An 18611-nucleotide genomic window follows, 5' to 3' on the forward strand; every position below is an offset into this window, starting at 1 on the left:
ACTGAAACAAAGGACCAAAATCAACATCTGGATTTTAATCACCTTTGACATTTCCATGAACAGAATTTCTAAGCACAGAATTGTTATTAGGAATTAATGGATATTTTGTTTTTGTTTTACTGCCATACTAGATTGTTCATTACTTCCTTTAAAATGCAAAAGATATACTTTTTAGCCTAAATCTCTGGTTCCAATATTTTATTTACACCAAGAATGTCTTTATACCAATGGTGTTATCAGCACTTATTTCCAGAAACACAGATTGCTAACACTATTTAATGTCCTTTTATATAAACAATAGGAACAATAACATTACATTAAAGATCATTTCATTGACTACTATTGGTTTGGAGTAGATCTTTCATCCTAAAGAACAGGAATTATAATATTTTTGTGTTTTCATTAAAGTTTTACTAAAAAATATTCACATGACTGTATCATATAAAACAATAATTAATAATATACAAGGAAATGTTTATTCCTGAGACTCCATGTTTACAATATAAAATCTCCAGAAAAAAGGAGTGTTTATATGAAATAATGTAATGGCCAGCACAATACTCAAGCATCAATTTTCTTTAGTACAAGTTAAAAAACATTCCTAATATGATTCCTTAAATACAAGCAAACAAAAGCCCTCCTTTTTTTCAAAGCCAATAAATATCAGCGAATCCTTATTGCCAATGGATGTTACTTCATGATTTGTTACAAATTACTAATAAATTCTCTAAAATAATATACATGCCAAAAATAATATTGTTTTTAAATGTTAAAAAACAAGAAAATCAGATTAAAAAGAACCAATCCACAAGTTACTATTTAATTTCCTGAAATTATATGGATAATTTATTTTTATGTGGGTGTGAAAAACTGATACATTGTTCCAAATATAATCTAAAGCATCTGATAAAGAACAGAAATACAAAAGAGACTGGTGTTTGAAGGAGCTAAGTGATGAAGTTAAGCTTATACAGAGGTGTAGCTTCCATTCTAAAATGTCAAAAGACATAGGTCAACTTGATTTAAGCTAAGAATTGGTAAATATTTTAATATAGATTTGTGTTATATAGGAAAGCAAACTCCCAAACCATGAAAGCAATAATCTACCATTTGTTTGTGTCTGCATGGCTCAAAAGGTCAGAAAGGGGATAGTTTATATTTTTTTGGCAGAGATAAAACACAATCCACTATAGAACCTCAGATTTCAAGGAAAACTCCTTCAAATTCAGCAGCTAACAGCTTGTCTCTATTCCCTGTCACTCTAGATCAGAGAAACCCACACTTTTTTCCCCCCTTTCCTGCCCCCCTTCAGTTATACTTGAGCTCTCTGACTGAAAAGGTCTGGAACAGATTAAAAGTCGGGCTACAAAATAAAAGGTTTTGGCATGTTGTCAAGCCTGTCTGGAATACACATACACAGTGGGCCCAAAAAGGGAAACTAAAGGCAGTAAGAGAATTTTATGAAACTTTTTTTTTTTTGGCATATCTAATTGTATGCTTGTGTGTACGTATGTGTTGGGGGTAGGGAAGAAGTTTTTTTTTTGTACTTTCTCTGGTTTAAACAAAAGACCAAGCTATATGTGAAATTAATGAATCTATTTAAGTTCACAGTCAAGTTGTTTTATTTCACTGTTTTAACTGAATATGCTTAAAAAAAACAGCTTTATACCAATTCCTGATTCTGCAGTTCACTAAGAGTTAATCATCGTCTTTCATAACCTTATATTGGGGGTGTGGGTGTGGGTGTAAAAAAACCACAGTACCATTTTTAAAACGTTTCCAAAATGTGGACAAGTTGAATTCATTAAAGATGATTTAAGGAAACATGGCTGTTATCGTTCCAGTCCATACAAATGGCAACATTTATTAAATTCTCTACCTTACTCCGTTTCCTGTTTCAACCACAAGGGCTTATTCAAGTATTAAATAGAATCTGAAGTTGCAAATTATTAACATGCCATGTAACTTTTTTAACACCCAAATAGGTCTTGAAGCTCAAAAGGGTAGCATTTAAGCCAAGCCAGATATCTGTCAAAATGACAGTCTCTGCCCTGATCCCACCTTTGACTTTACTTGAATAGGGGGTGCAATCCATAAAATTGACCGGTTTAAGGTAAACCCAAATGTTGGGGTTATTTAAAGGAATACATAAAGACATAGGAGAACTGTTCATAATATCCCCGACAGGGAAGTTATTTTATCCAACCAGCTCCAGGTAGTTTTTTTCTTTTTCCCCTCAACTGTGTTTTGATGGCATTCACAGAGTTAATTCCTTTTTCCCGTAAGGGCCCCACAGTTGTTGTTAGGTCAACCCCTGTAAAGCTTCAAAGGTTCCGTGTCCCCTCAGTCTGACCTACTCAGTGATCTGCACATTGTTTTCATTTAGCTGCATTTGGTCCAAGAAGAAAACTTCGAAACCACAATGATCTGCTGCTTTTTAGAGTCATTTTTCCATGGCTTTGGAAAAATATCTCAGAAACCTAAGTGAAAAAAAAAAGGGGGGGGGGTGTGTGGAGGGATAAAAAGGCATTAAAGGGCTTGTACTATTATCAAAATGTGCACATTTGGGGCAGGAGTATTCCTTTGTACAAATTAGTGATTTAGTCATGTGATTTGGAGCGGAATATGGCTTTGCTTTTTGTTTCCGTAATGTAAAACAAAGAAAAGGATCTTTACCTAAAAGGGGGGGGGGAGCTGTCACTGGTCTAGGGTCACGGGGTCCTCCCCCACCCCGCCTTTAGGATAGAAAACACTACAAAACGGTACTCATTGCTCTCTGAAATTAAGCATAAGCAGACACAGGTCACTGACAAAAGCTGGTATCCCAGGTTTTAGATGCAGCAAGACAGCCTAATTATTACTGTAGCTAGAAAGATCATTTTAAACAAATCACTGTCTCCCCCAAGTATGTAAAAGGAACAGTGATTATGATTAGTCAGCTACCACAGCATTCCCTCAATCCTATCCCAAAGAGTTTAAGCTAAAAATCTGATTTAACCTGAACTTCTCAAGTTTAAAGTGAAAGGTATAAAAATAGTACTGGAAAAGTTGGGTGAGCAGTCACTTTTTAATACTATAAAAGCAATGTAATTTTATTTAAATGCACCTTCCCAAATTCACATACAAAAAATAGTAATCAAAAATATCTAGAAAGGTTTTGAGATGAACCTTTACCAAAACGAGGGTCAAGCCTTGGGTCTAGCCAAGAGGTGGTCTTGTTCTTATGGTTTATATAGTAAATTTCTCCATCCTGAGTCATGGCTTGTTCCCATCCATCAGGAAGAGTACCTATAAATATAGAAAAAAAAAAATCATGGTTGGTTTTTATTTGGTGCACCTAAAAAAGTGGGGAGGGTACCAATTTAAAAAGAAAATACATCTTGACATAAAACAATTCATTAAAACAAAATTAAGCATGTATTCAGAGAAGAAAGGTAAACCTACATGCCAGATTCTTCTCCACTAAAAAGCAGCTACCAAATAATGAAATCTACATCCCCAAAGACACAGATGAACAACAAAAAAAGTCAGATTTAAAAAAAAAATCCATTTGGAAGTCATGAGCCAAATAATAATAATTATTATTGTTAATATAAGACACAAAGTGTTACAGTTCAGGCCACCCCCCCCCCCCCCGCCCGCCCCAAACCCTGTTTTGTGACAATACCTCCTAGGGACCACAAGGTTCTTTAACAAAGAATACACATAAGAGTGTTTTCAGAATATCTAAAGTATCATAAACATTGTTTAATATAAAGCATACTTTAGCTAAGCCTGCCAAGCTCCATTTATTTGCACTATTTATGTGATGGGCTCACATCAAGAAAACTGTAGTTCAAAAGAAGCTTATTTTTAAGCAGCCCAAAAGTTGCTAGGAGGTGGGGGTTGTGGCTGGGAGTTTAGGTTTGTCAGAGTTGTGAAACGGGGTAAGTGCTAAAACTGTTGGAAGGTAAATGTCTCAGGAAGAAGATGTGGAGTGAGGAAACAATATCTGGGAGACAAGACTAAAGAAGATAGCAAGCCTAAGATTATTCTATCTTTATGAGGGTATGGAAGCTAGACAATTGCTTTTGGTGCGCAAGAGCTATGAAAAAAGCTATTAAATCATTAAATTCGAGCATATTTCCTCCTCAATTCCTTCTTTCCCCCTTCCACTTCCCATCCCCACCAGTAATCAGGGGAGGCAAGTATCAATTGGAAATAGAGTCTAAGTAAATGTCTAAAATTTTTCTGTGAACTAACATGATTTAAGTGCTTACTATGTGCCAGGCACTGTTGTTAAGTACACTAAACACAGTAACTCATTTAATCCTATAACAACCAATGACATAGCAGCAGTATTATCTCTACTTTAATGAGGAAACTGAGGCACAGAGTGGTTCGGTCTGGTACAACTCACAAAACTAGTTAATGTCAAAGTGATACTTAAACCCAGTCACCTAATTCCTGAGCTGTTGTTCCTTATACAGCATTTCTTTTTACACATGTCCCACATCTAAGACAGAGATTGAGTATGCTTCTTGTGCAAAAGCACAAGTTCTTTCTTTCTATACTGGCAGTCCAGGACTGCCTTATGAGTGATGTTGAATAAGTAACTTTGGTAAAACAGACCATTCACACAAGCCCATGGGGCCCAAAGCCCTAATTCTAGGCCAGTTTCATTTGTATCAGGACCATTTGCTACTAAACTATTATCAAAGATTTGCTTCAACGAGGGGCAAAATCCTGTTAGGAAATACAGATATGTGAAATCCTAGAGAAGCCACTGGGGAAGACCCTCCCCCAGTCCTGGGTGTGGAGTTCTGAACACAATGCTAACCACGCCCAGAGCTGGAATTTGCTGTAAGAGATCCATGTTTTACTAAAAGATGAATGGAAGCAAACTTGTCTAACATGTAAAATAAAAACACTTTTCTCAGCAGCTTTCACTGTCACTTTGGGCTCTATCCCCCCATCAGGAAGGTAGAACCTCAAAAACTGACTATTACTAATGGTTTGTTACCACCTTTAATTATGAAGATGGCTCAACTGTAAAATGCTTTTGAAAAACAAGTAACTAAAAGTCTAAGTTCCGAAGATATGTTGATGAACAAGTCAACAGCAGTCACTGGATGCCTTTGGAAGCCTCAATTCAACAATCCCAAGACAATACAGCCTCCAAACCTGCCTGAATACATGGATTCCCTACCTTAAAACAAAAACAAAAAAACCAGTACCACCCCGATCTGCTCATCCACTCCAGCCTGTAGATTCCACTTACATTCTCTGACTGATCTGTTCCAGTCCATCTCTAAGAATTCTGCCATCAACAGACACCAGCTCTTCCTGTTCCTTACCGCTATACAGCATCCTTCCTTGGTGCCCGACCTCTCATCCCTCCCCCCACCTCAGTGTCTTCTATCTAGCACCACCAGGGTTTTCATCTTACAGTATTACCTAACCAACTTTTATATGTCATTCATTCATTGCCTTTATAAACATTTCCCTTGCTCTCTACCATCAATGGGAAAATGCCAGCTGGACTCATTTTTCTTAATGAGTCTTCTCCACATACCCAATTCCCATCCCTACTCCCACTTTCCCCAAAATTATGCCACCTCCTTGTATGTGTTGTTCCTGTTATCACATTCTGCCCCACCCCTTATAAGCTTATTCATTCTGCAAGAGAAAGAACTAAGGTGTCACCTTCTCAATGCAGCCTTCCCCGATTACCTCACACAAAATTACTAGTTTCCTCTTCTACTCTGTATTAAAATTTAACAGATAGAGTGATCATTACTTGTTTACATATCTGTCCTCCTGGCAATGACCAGGTCACTCATATATTAACTTGTAGGCTAGTAGCTGAGTAATTGCTCAATAAATATTTAATGGAAGAATGAATGTCCTGCCTTGTAATACTTTAAATGCTGTGTTCATAAATGTATTCATTTTTACAGTTTACTTAAAAATTTTTTAAATGTTTAAGAATTGAAGAAATGCATAATAGAAAAAGCAAAATTTTCTTATAAACTGACTTCTCAGAGGAAAAACTAAACAGCTTCAGTTTTGTGATAGAGTCTGGATTTTCTTGTGCACGTTCCACAACATATGCACACCCAATGATGCCATGCTCTGCCTGTACCATCCTTGCTTTATTCACTCCATGTAGCATAGTTATCTTTTCATAGGTTTCTCATTCTTTTAAATAGCTTTACAGATCTTACTGTGTGGATGTATTAGAATTCACTTATCCCTCTTCCCAGTGTTGGATATCGAAGTTGTTTTTAATTATTTTGCTGATAATAGTAGTGTCGGCAGCACCTCTACCACTCCTCGCTCCAACACTACCATCACACCACGGCAACATTATTACATCTAAATCTACACAGTGCCTCCCCAGGCTGGGCACTGTTCCTATCCCTATCATACAGATGAAACACAGGGACATTCAGAGAGCTCACTTGCCCAAGGTAAAGGAAAGATTTGAACCCAGGCAGTTCAACTTCAGAGCTTCTCATTTTAAACCATAGAATACGCTGCTTCGCAAAGATATAAATACATTCCTCAAAACTTATTATGCAGGTGTTTCCACACATTAACTTCAAAGTGCAAGAGTGACTTTATCCCTTTATACACAATTTTAAATCATTAAGTATTTTTCTTTTTTTATTTATTTATTTATTTATTTTTATCCTCACCTGAGGATATTTTTCCATATTTTGTACAGATAGAGCGAGAGGGAGAGAGAGGAAGAGAGAGAGAGAGAGAGAAACATCGATGTGAAGGGACACATCGAGTGGCTGCCACCCGCACGACCAACCAGGGCCGGGGACAAACTGCAACCGAGGTACATGCCCTTAGCGGGAACCGAACCCGGGTCTCTCCGGACCGCAGGCCGACGCTCTAACCGCTGAGCCAAACCGGCCAGGGCCATTAAGTATTTTTCATATAAGTCATATATCAAGTACTTATATAAATCACTAAGTACTTAGTATTTCACTAAAAACTACGTAAACTAAAAGTTGGGGCCCGATGGCTCAACTGGTTGGAGTGTTGTCCCTTACATCAAAAGGCTGTGGGTTTGATTCCCAGTCAGGGAGTGTATGGAAGGCAACTTATCGATGTTTCTCTCTCACATCAATATTTCCTTCTCTCTCCCCCTCTTTCTCCTCTCTCCCAAATCAATAAACATCCTCAGGTGAGAATTAAAAAAAATCAAATTCAGAAAACTTTTCACCAATACTGTTCTTATAGATCATAAACAATAAAAAAAACCCTCTAAATGCACTAATTTTAGAAATGAAGATATAAAAAAGAGAAAAGCCCAGCCCTGACTGCTTTGGCTCAGTGGTTAGAGGGTCTCGGGTTCAATTAGCAATCAAAGGGCATGTACCCAGATTGTAGGTCTGTTCCCCAACCCCAGTGGGGTCATGTGGGAGGCAACCAATCGATGTGTCCCTCTCACATTCATGTTTCTCTTTCCCTCTCTTCATCTTTCCCTTCTACTCTATCTAAAAGACAATGAAAAAATATCCTTGGGTGAGAATTAAAAAAAAAAAGATACAAGCCCAATACAAATAAACAGTGTAGCCATTACTGCCTATTCTTCACCATATTTCTAATTAAAGAAGTAAAAAATGTGCATATAAAATAATTACCATACAATTAGTTATATAAGCATTCAAATTTATAGCAAAATATATATGCTAAACAGAAAAGAATGCTTTATATATTCACTTATGCCCTTCATATAACACTCTAGTAAAAATACAAGGTGGGCAAAAGTAGATTTAGAGTTGTAATATAAATAAATAATACAATAATTAATAAATAATATAAGAATAAACTTTGGCCCATCTGGTGTGGGTCAGTGGTTGAGCATTGACCCATGTTCTAAGAGGGTGCCCATTTGATTCCTGGTCAGGACACATGCCCAGGTTGCGGGCTCTATCCCGTTTAGGGGGCGTGCAGGAGGCAACCCATCGATGTTTCTCTCTCATTTCGATGTTTCCATCTCTCTCTCTCTTCTTCTCGCTCTAAAAAAAATTAATAAAAACATATTTTAAAAAAGAATAAACTCCATGTTTTGCATACTCACAACCGTAAACCAACGTTTGCCTACCCCTGTATATTATGTGGAAAGAGATGGTCCAAAATTGGATGTTTCCTTTACATAAAACGAAAGGTAAGGATCAAAGGCAAAGGAGTAGAAGAGGAAAGATTTCTTTTAACAGCTTTGAACTACAACTGAATCCTCAGTGTTAGAAAAAGAAAACTAAAAAGAAATCTGCAACCTTAAATATGAATTAAATAAAACAATACAGATCTGGGCTTTATTCCCACATACACACAAAACTTTAACTTAATTGTTCCTTAATATTTTAACTTACAAATTCAATAATTTAATACCAAATAAACATGTGAAACACTAGGCTAACTGCTGAATAACCATGAAAAGCAGATAAGGCAAGAATGATACATTTTCTGAATTATCAGTTTTATAGGCTACTGAAAGTATGACTTTTTTTTGTTTGGGCTACAGTTAGGATGCAGTGAAGTCAGTAAGTTCAAGTGGAAACATGGGCTTCTCACAAAAATAAATTTATAAGAGGACACCCCAGGGATGAATGCCTTCGAGTTCAATCTATATTCTGATCTTAGTGTGTCATAAATGTTATAATTTCTCCAATATGGAGTATATAAAACGAAGCAAATATAAGCAGTAACATTTTATTTACAAAAGATAGTTCTAAAACAGTGGCTCTCAAACTTTATTATGTATCAGAATCACGTGGAGGGCTTGTTAAAACAGACACCCGAATCTTAGAATTTCTAATTCAGTCAGTAGGTCAGCAGTTGGGCCTAAATATTCTCAGATGATGCTGATACTGCTGGTCTAAGGAACTCACTCTGAGAACCAATGCCTAAAATACCAACTTAGTATTCTTTAGCTGGTATAGAACTGCTTCTTGAATCCAACTTACAGTGTGTGTTTTCTTCCAGGCTAGACTGTGAAATACCTGAATACAGGAGTATATATTAGGCATTTTTCTATTTTATTGTCTAATACAGTGCCTACTACTCAGAAAGGGCGGGAATAAATGCTGGCTGAAATTAATGCAATCAAAATAAAATCCCATTAAAATCCTTTATGTTTGTGAAACAAAATATTGTTTTATTCTTTCCATGTAAGTTCAATTTTTTCATTATTTGTTCTCACTTAAACTGAAAGCAGTGGATGTAGCCAATTCTTTTTATTTACGAAGTATTTACTGAGCTCCTATATTTAAGCATTGTTTTAGGCACTGTAGATAGCAATAAGCACAACAGTCCCTATTTTATGGAACTTACGTTCTAGCCAGTAAGACAAACAGAAATATACAATACATTATTGGATAATGATAAGTGCAGCAAAAATGGGGGAAAGCAGCATGAATCCAAAAAGAAAAGTCTTTAGAAATGTGGACTGTACCAAGAAATGTGACCTTAAAGCGGAGGCCCCAACACAATCTAAGTCCAAACATGTGATGATCTGGGGAGTGTGCATTCCAGTCAGGTGACACACTGAGGCAGCCAGTATGGAGGGGGCAGATAAGCAAGGAATGAGGTACACTGGTCCATTTTGTTTTTATCATCCAGACTTGACCAAAAAAGAAAACCTTCTGTCATTTCAACCAAAAAAAGGTTGAATGGGTAAAACTTAAAGGGAATTGCCAAGACTAAAGGGTTATACCAGTTTCTCCAAACTCATGGACAAATCAAAGTAGGCAATAAATATTTTCATCCCATACCACAGTATGAATATGATATGGGATGAAAATGTTTATTGAGGATTTTTTTCCTCCACTGATTTTTAAAGAGAGTGGAGGGGGGGGAGGGGAGAGAAAAAGAGGAAGAGACACATTGATTGGTTGCATCCCAGACGCATCTCTGGGGATCGAACAGGAACCCAGGTATGTGCCTTAGACTAGGAATCAAACCCATGACCCTTGGTGCTCAGCCAGTAGTCTAACCACTGAGCAACACTCACGAGGGCTAAAGATAGGCCTTTATACATGAGAAAGATATGAAAGTTTCTCAAGACTGGAATATCATGCCTGACCACCATACCGAAGTCTTTTTGAGAAAGATGAGGAGATAAAAAATAGGCTTGTCCGTCTGGTGTGGCTCACTGGTTGAGCGTTGACCCATGCACCAGGAGGTAGCCAATTTGATTCCTGGTCAGGGCACATGTCCAGCTTGGGGGTCCAATCCCCAGTAGGGAGCATGCAGGAGGTGGCCAATCGATGTTGTCTCTTATCAATGTTTCTCTCTCTCTTTCCCTCTCCCCTCCCCTCTCTCAAAATCAATAAAGAAAAAAAAAAAAAAAACAGGCCCTGAATCAAGATAGCAATGAGAAAGAGGACAGCAATTCAATGAGATGTAAGAGGACAAGACATAAATTAGAATAAGCAAAAGAAAATGGTAGGATATAATGAAAGTAATTCATACATTAAAATGATCTGTCCTTGGGAAAATAAATTTTTATATAGGATTTACTACTACTGATTGAATGGCAACTTATCTATTATAGTAAATACTAACTTCCTGCAATATTTTAATTACAAATAAAATACTCCATGTCATAACATTGAAGATGACTCAACTTCCTGTTCTTGTCTAAAGGACACTCTTGTATTAGTAATGACTAACAAACCATCTGCAATATCTAATCAAACAAGAAAGTCTTGATTAGACCACAAGTTAGAGGATCAATCTCTCCCTCTCACCTGCCCCACAATTCAAGAATAAAGAAGTCACCCCAGGACACTGAAAGTTTACTAAATACACCCTGATGAGTGGTTCAAAGTACAGGATGATGAAGTAGTTTCCTTAGAATGTAAGAGGAGTTGGAAAAGAGATGCAATGATCTTGTAAAGGTATCTAATTACGATCAGTTTGTTTTTTTAAAATTCTGGTTTCTTGTATTTATGATGAATCACAAACTGTTCTTACTCTATGCAAGGCATTGTTCAAAAATTCTTTGTAAGCAAATATTAACTTATTTAACTGCCCCATGGCATAGGTACTATTATTATCCTCACTTTACAGACGAGGAAACTAAGGCACAGAAAAGCTGCCCAAGATCACTTAGTCCAGGGTAGTAAGTGGCAGGGCTGGGATTTAAACCTAGATAGTTCCAGCTTTCCAGAACCCATGCTTTTAAGTTCTACACTGCAAATATGACAAGCATTCATCAAAAGCAGTGCTTTTAAAAGTTTTCTCTTCCTAGAACTTTCACGAAATCCCATAGTTTCAGTTATATTCACATAGATGACTCTCACATCTTTAATGGTTCTCAGTCAACACTGGTCTTTCTTCTCCACCAACTGGACATTACAAATTATATCCAATATTTTGAGATCTTACTTTAAAATAACAATTGTGTCTGTTCCTCAAGTAAACTTTAAACTTTCACATTTTCATGACTAAATGTTAACAGTAGTCCTCAAATTGGTCTTAGTCAACTGCAACATTGAACACTGTATGTGCCCCAAGATAATCTTTCCTCACCCCCTCTGAAGAAGTAGCTCTCTGACTTAGGGATCTCCAAAGCCCCCAGGTTCTCAAATCTTCATTGGGTCATTCAAGGTACTCTATATCAGGCATTCTATAGCACTGTGTAGGTCTTCAAAGCATTCACCACCATCATTCATACCCCTCCTCACTCAGTTGTCTTTGGGCCCTTAAAACTTCTCCTATTCTCTCTCTAGGACTTATTTTGCTTTGCCACTTCCCAATGTGAATGCCACTTCCTCAAGAGGGCTTTGCCTAGTCTCCTCTCCTATGCAACAAAAGATTTCTCTTTGGTAAGATGATTCCATCACATTAGTAACTTAGTAATCCATTCCACGTTAGTTCAGCTGCATGGCTTGCTCACTCCAGTCTTTCCAGTGCAGGCACACCTCACTTTATTGTACTTTGCTTTATTACACTACACAGATGTGTTTTGTTTTTACAAATTGCAGATGAAATCCTCCACCAGCAAAAAGATTAGGACCTGCTTTACTGTAGCACACTTTACCCACAGTGACGTGGCACCAAACATGTACTATATGTGAGGTCTGCCTGTACATAACAGTGTCATGGACTTTTTTCTTTTTCTTTTTTAAATCCTCACTGGAGGACATTTTTGCATTTATCTTCAGATAGAGCAGGAAGGAGAGAGGGAGGAAGAGAGAGAAACATCAATGTGAGAGAGATACATCCACTGGTTGCCACCCACACGATCCCAACTGGGGCCGGGACGAACAGCAACGGAGGTACATGCCCTTAGCAGGAACCAAACCCAGGACGCTCTAACCACTGCTAACGCTCTAACAACCGGCCAGGGTTGTCATGGACTTTTTAACTCCACAGACATCCCCAATGCACCCCACTTCCATAATGTCTCCTCCTCCCCTCCACTGAATTTTTACCCACTGAAATTCTATTCTATTTTCATGTTATATATCTGTGAAGCTTTTCTCAACTCTATTTTACTTAAATATAGACCATGTAGTAGTATGGGAAGAATTCAGCATTCTGCCCTAGAATAGGAAAAAAAGAGTTCTTTATTTCAACAGTGGGAATGCTCAATTTTGCAAGGTTGCTCAGGACAAAAAGGCAACATTAGAAACCACCACCAGGTCAGTCTGTGATACTTTGATCTGCAGACCTATGGTTTTCAAAATACATAGAAACTAAAATATATTCACCCCTAACTCTTCTGTAGTTTTGTTTACAAAGGAGTCTTCCATAAACATCTAAAATTCCTATGCTTGACCGTGTATGCCGTAAATAATTCTTCATAAAGTTCTGCCCACACTTCTAAAAATTTTAGGTAGACACAATGGAAAATGTTGTCATGCACAATAATTAAATGTTATTGTCACTATTTTTTGTAGCTTCAGTAAGCTAAGCATGGCACAAGTGTGTATAAATGCATTTATCGAAGAAGAAGTTTATAAAATCAAGTCTTGGTAAAAGAAATGTGATTTAATCTTCTGGTTTCCATAGTAACAGTTTTATTCTCAGGGTGAAAACTGACTTAAAGCATGCAGCGCTAAACCATGAGCTAGGCTGTGTCATTTTCGCGTACAGGTCTGCAAGCTGGAAACGAAAGATATAAATACACTGATGAGAATCTACTTCAGAGTGATGGCCAGCTTATTTCTTTTTTCCACTTCAAGTTCAGGAGTTCTTCTATGTCTTACAGGAGGATTCTTCTGCCAAGCTACTAGAACATGTTGGTGTTCTAGTAGACCACAATGAACAGTAGTAGATGAAGAGAAAACTCAGGCCCATCCATCTGAGGACTTAGGTTGGTGTCCTGGCACTGCTACTTATTTGTTCTCTGCTCTCTAGGATACTGTGCCCCCAACCACTGTGCTCATGTCCCCTTTGTAGCAAATGCTCCATTGTACCCTAGTCATTTGCCTATACCCCCCAACCCCAACCACCACCACCATCGGGCTCTACGGCTTACAATAAGCACCTTGATTTATTTTGTCTGGGTATCCCTAGAGCTCAGCACTGCCACCAAACTACCAAAGTTTGTTGAGCTAAAATAATGAAGAAATTATATGTAGCAAGAATACTGATTGATCTTGGTCAAGTTGCAATCTCTCAGATCCTCAGTTTATGCTTTTTATAAATCAAGATTTTTTAAAAAGTTGATTACATTTTGTAGGATTTTTATATTAAATAAGCTCTCATGAAATGATAAATTGATTCACACATATTAGACACTTAGTAATGTTATAAGATAGTTAAGAAGCAAGAAAAATTCCAGGATAAGAGGAATAGGGAAACTGAGACAGACAGTTAAACAGCAGTTTGCAACCACCTAGTAAATCCTACCTTCTCTAAACCAGGGACACTTAAGAGTGAACGGTTTGCACTTTTCCCCAACCAGAGGGTAAACAGTTTAAATCACTACTCAAGAAGATAACAGAAATCCAATTATGTGTCATTTGCCAACCACACCCAAGGACAGAACAAATTTAAAGAGAATAAATCTCATGTTGGTATACAGGCATAAAGCTGATGAATATTCTATTAATCCTCCCCTAAGACCTCCCCTAAATGCCCAGACTTTTAAAACCCAAAAACAAAGGTCAGGTCCAGGGTACACTCTCCTTCCCAGGAGCATGCCAGTGACCCCCCCCCCCAACCCTCCCAACCCTTCCCTTCTTTCCCCACAGGCACGCATCTTCTAAACTCTATGGGACCCCACAAGGCTTGCAACCAGGGAGCAATGGGCAGCAGCAATTTGTCCCAGACAAGCCCCTGAATCATCCCCCCCAAATCCCCCTTTTCTCTGACATTTTTTTGGGTTTTTTTTAATCCTCAACCGAGGACATTTTTCCATTTTTTGTTCAGATAGAGTGGGAAGGAGAGAGAGAAACATTGACGTGAAAGGGACACATCGAGTGGCTGCCACCTGCACGATCCAACCAGGGCCGGGGACAAACCATAACCGAGGTACATGCCCTTAGAGGGAACCTAACCCGGGTCTCTCCGGACCACAGGCCAATGCTCTAACACTGAGCCAAACCAGCCAGGGCTTTTGTTTGTTTGTTTTTATCCTCACCAGAGGATATTTTCCCATTTTTGTTCAGACAGAGTGGGAGGGAGAGAGAGGAGGAGAGAGAGGAAGAGAGAGAGAGAGAAACATCAACATGAGAGAGACCCATCGAGTGGCTGCCTCCTACACGACCTCAACCAGGGCCAGGGACAAATCGCAACTGAGGTAGTGCCCTTGACTGGAATCAAACTCGCCACTCACTGGTCCGTCAAAGCTCTAACTGATGAGCCAACTGGCTAGGGCTCCTCTGACTTCTTAATGAGCCAAAGCAGCCCAGCCTACACTCATTTCCCCAGCCTTTCCTTGTTCCACTGTCCCAGCTTTAATAAACATCTCCTAAAATTCACCTAGACGCGTGTTGTGAAATTTTTCTGCACGAAGTCAAGAAACTACATATTTATTACCTGTTGGCTCTTGGCAGATCCACCCAATGCCAGCTCCCTTTTTCAGTAATAATACCTTTACCTTCCCCTTCTTCAGCAAACTTAACTCCTATTTATCAACTAAAATTTAGGTCCTGAATCCAACCACTTCTCACCACTTCCACCTCCGCCACACTGGTCCATCCTTTCCCTTGAGTTATTGCAGCTGCCACCTAACTAATCTCCCACTTTGAAGAACTTACTCAGATTTTATCATTCGTCTGCTCAAAACCTACAAGTCCCTGTATGCTATGGCTTCCATGCCACCTTTTACCAACTCTGTTCTAGTTACAGTGGTCTCTGTTACTTCCCAAACATGCCTCAGCACCTTTGAACTGCCTGTTGTTGTATTATGCAAGAAACTTTCCACCCCTTTCCCCCAGTTATCTGCATGATAGTTCATTCAGATCTCTGCTCAAAAGACATCAATTACAGAGGCCTTCACTGGAGAATCTAAAATATCTCCCTTTAACAAGTTGGGTTTATTTTTCTCTTTTTATTTTAACTATTTGACACATATATTTGTTTATATTCTGCATTCTTGTAATTTAGGATAGTATCTGGCACATATTAAGTATTCAATATTTGTTGAAGGAATAAATGAACCTTTGGCTTTTTAAAGATGTCTTCTTTACTGTTCCTCCTCTACCTTCTCAGCTCTTGGTGCATATGTCTGTCATAACACTTTTTGTTATAATTATATAGGAAAAAAACCTGTTTTAACCTGACTTCAAACCCTGTGGTCATTACAATACCTAGTACACAAAGGAATGCATTTTCGTGGAATCGATTTAGAAAGGGAACAATTCAACTGTCTCAAGATGAAACTATGAGACTTTGTGAAGAATCATTTTCCTGTTTTTTGTTATGGGCTGGATGAACACCTAGAGGAAACTCCAAGTGTAAGCTTGAAGAACTTTCTAATATGCAACTCTTCAGACTTTCTTCAGTGCAACTTGACTGTTCTAGATTTTAATTTAATAGCCTAGAATTTTAGTAACTACACTTATGAAAGATTAGTTTTCTGTTAAGATTTAGATTTTCCAATGCTCAAATACAGCAACAACCTTTTGTTAAAATTTTAATCTAAAGTTAAGTTTTACTACCCTCTTACCTTATTGACATCAACAGAAAATACTTTTTGGGAAAACTTTGTCCATTGTTGCAGGATTTTTTTCATTTCACTGATGCTGCCTATATATGGTAGTCTATGGATATCATTTAAAAAGAATTAGCATCTTAATCTTTCACACAAATATTCCTCTTATGAGTCATACAGTTATTGTAGCAATAGAGTAACCAGAAAGATTTAGAAATCAGTGGGAAAGACAAAAATAATATTCCAACACTTATCAAGGGAAGAAATAAAACAGGCATTTATTTGGTTTTTAAATGTAAATAATTTGTAATCTCTTTCTCATCCTTTCTACCCAAAGCAAAGTTTCTAAAATTCTACAAATACAGAAAAAAAGTTGAACGGGAATACTTCTATTTTTAAACATCACTATCTAATAACTCATTTTACTAAGAGAGCTGGTGGCAATGATACTTATGCATTAAAGATTTTTTCTTTATACTCTTTAAATAATAATACCCTTTTACTCTTCTAAGTTAGTTTGTTGGTTAAAATAACAGAAATAAGCTGTTTTCTTCATTAGGTTCAGATACTTATACTAAAAACGTTAGTAATTCTCACAATTCAAATAAATTTCACCAAACAATTACTTCAAAGACTTCTAATAAATACAAAATAGGATTTATATATATAAATATTACATATTTTAATGTAAAGTAAAATAGAACCATTATCTTACTGAATTATTCAAATTTCATTTTATTTAATTTTCTTTTCCTCACCTTTCAAATTCTTTCCACAAAGTTCAGTCATTTATTTGCAAATTAAATGGACAGAAAATATAAATTAATCTTCTTTAAAAGATCTGGTAAGTCTTGCCTCTAGAACGCTTTCCAGGTGCACCTTTAAGTGATTTCTCAATTACATATACTTATAATTTGGGCCATTACAAACTACAGGTCTCCAGTTCAGCAATAAAATCCACCCTTTCAACCTCACACTTTGAAAAACAATTTCTAAAACCAAAGTACATTAATCATTTTTGATAAACAGAATTAGACCAAATAAAAGCAATGTAATTGGAGTGAATCTTAAAAGAGCATTTAAAAAGTAGGTCTGGAGAGTCTAGAGAAAAATGACAGTGTTTTAAGGAGAGTGATCTATCAGAAATAATGAGAGCAGAGCACAATGCTGGACTCAAGTATCTGAATGAGAATTCTTCTTTAAAAAGTAGAACTAGCCCTGGCCATTTTGGCTCAGCGGTTAGGTTAGAGTGTCGCCTGAGGTCCAGAGAGACCTGGGTTTGGTTCCCACTAGGGGCATGTACCTTGGTTGCAGTTTGTCCCCGGCCCTGGTTGGGTCGTGTGGATGGCAACCACTGGATGTGTCCCTTGCATGGATGTCCCCCCCCCCCCACTGTATCTGAACAAAAAAGGAAGGAAGGAGGAAAGGAAGGAAGGAAGGAAGGAAGGAAGGAAGGAAGGAAGGAAGGAAGGAAGGAAGGAAGGAAGGAAGGAAGGAAGTCCATCTTGGGTGAGGATAAAAAAAAAAAAGCAGAACTAGAAAGTTCTAATTTAATTAATGATAAAAATGTAAATCACTTCTTTCTGTCTTCCTTCCTCCTTCCCCTTCTTTCTTCCCTCTCTCTTTCCCTCCCTTTCTCTCCCCCCTCTTTCCTTCCTTCCTTTTCTTTCTTTAAAAAAAAATAAAGTAAATCAAGCTGCATTTAGTTTAATTAACTCAGTAAAATGCTTCAAAAGAGCTGTGTAGCTTTCTTTTATCTGAGGGCTTCAGATTAGCAGATTCAGAAGGCATTCCCTGCAGGATGAAAATTGTTAGATACTCTGCGTAACTGGAAGCCTTGTGCTGCTTTGTTATAATAAATGCCTTCAAATTTTAAATACCCTCATAAATCTTCCTCACTATCTTCAGGTTCTAAACACTCCTTGAAAGATTATTTTCCAAGCACAGACAAGCATCACGTTTGCAGCTTTTCTCAAGTAGAAAGTCCCGACTGAGAGATGGTCCTCTCTCCCAGCTCTTTGAGAAAGCATGCTGTGTATGTATGTTACTGGAGAATGCACAGCCAGCAAGCACTGTGGGCGCTTTCCAGATGGAGAAAGCCCCTAGGTTGAAACCTTAACATGACATTCTGGCTATAATTTTATGTGAACATGAAGTATATCAAGATTACAGATTCTGTGACATTGATTCCAAAGTATCAACACCATGTAGAAGTCCTCTATTCTTAAATGTCCACTGAAATGGAAAAAATGAAAGACAACAATCTCATGCATATAATTCAGAGTAAAAAGAGGCATTTACTATAAAGATGTTATCAATAGCTTCAACTTGATCTGGTAGATAAGCCCCCATTTGTATTTGTGAACAATTTAGAATCCATCTTGAATTTTCATATATACTTAACACCTTACTCTCATTTTGAAACTTCTGCTGACTCATTTTCTTTTTTACAGTCAGTTTCAGTTTTTTGTTTTTTGTTTTTTTTTAAGCTTTTTGGTTT

At 37.5% G+C, this 18611-nt stretch overlaps 1 protein-coding gene across 7 annotated transcripts in view; it reads right to left on the minus strand.

The window, feature by feature from the left end:
- Positions 1-18611, minus strand: part of YAP1 (Yes1 associated transcriptional regulator) — a 105930-nt gene that overhangs the window by 36748 nt on the left and 50571 nt on the right. For 3 of the 7 annotated variants that reach the window (XM_036259760.1, XM_036259758.1, XM_036259759.1), the window contains exon 4: positions 3175-3288. The exons of 3 other annotated variants lie outside the window; for them this stretch is intronic. In XM_036259760.1, coding sequence (XP_036115653.1) covers positions 3175-3288 — 114 coding nt within the window. Of the gene's footprint in view, positions 1-3168; positions 3289-18611 lie in introns of all 7 variants that reach the window. One more of the 7 variants, XM_036259757.1, reaches the window with a different exon arrangement.

The sequence above is a fragment of the Molossus molossus genome, unplaced genomic scaffold, assembly GCF_014108415.1.
Source record: "Molossus molossus isolate mMolMol1 unplaced genomic scaffold, mMolMol1.p scaffold_m16_p_13, whole genome shotgun sequence".
Lineage (NCBI taxonomy): Eukaryota > Metazoa > Chordata > Mammalia > Chiroptera > Molossidae > Molossus > Molossus molossus.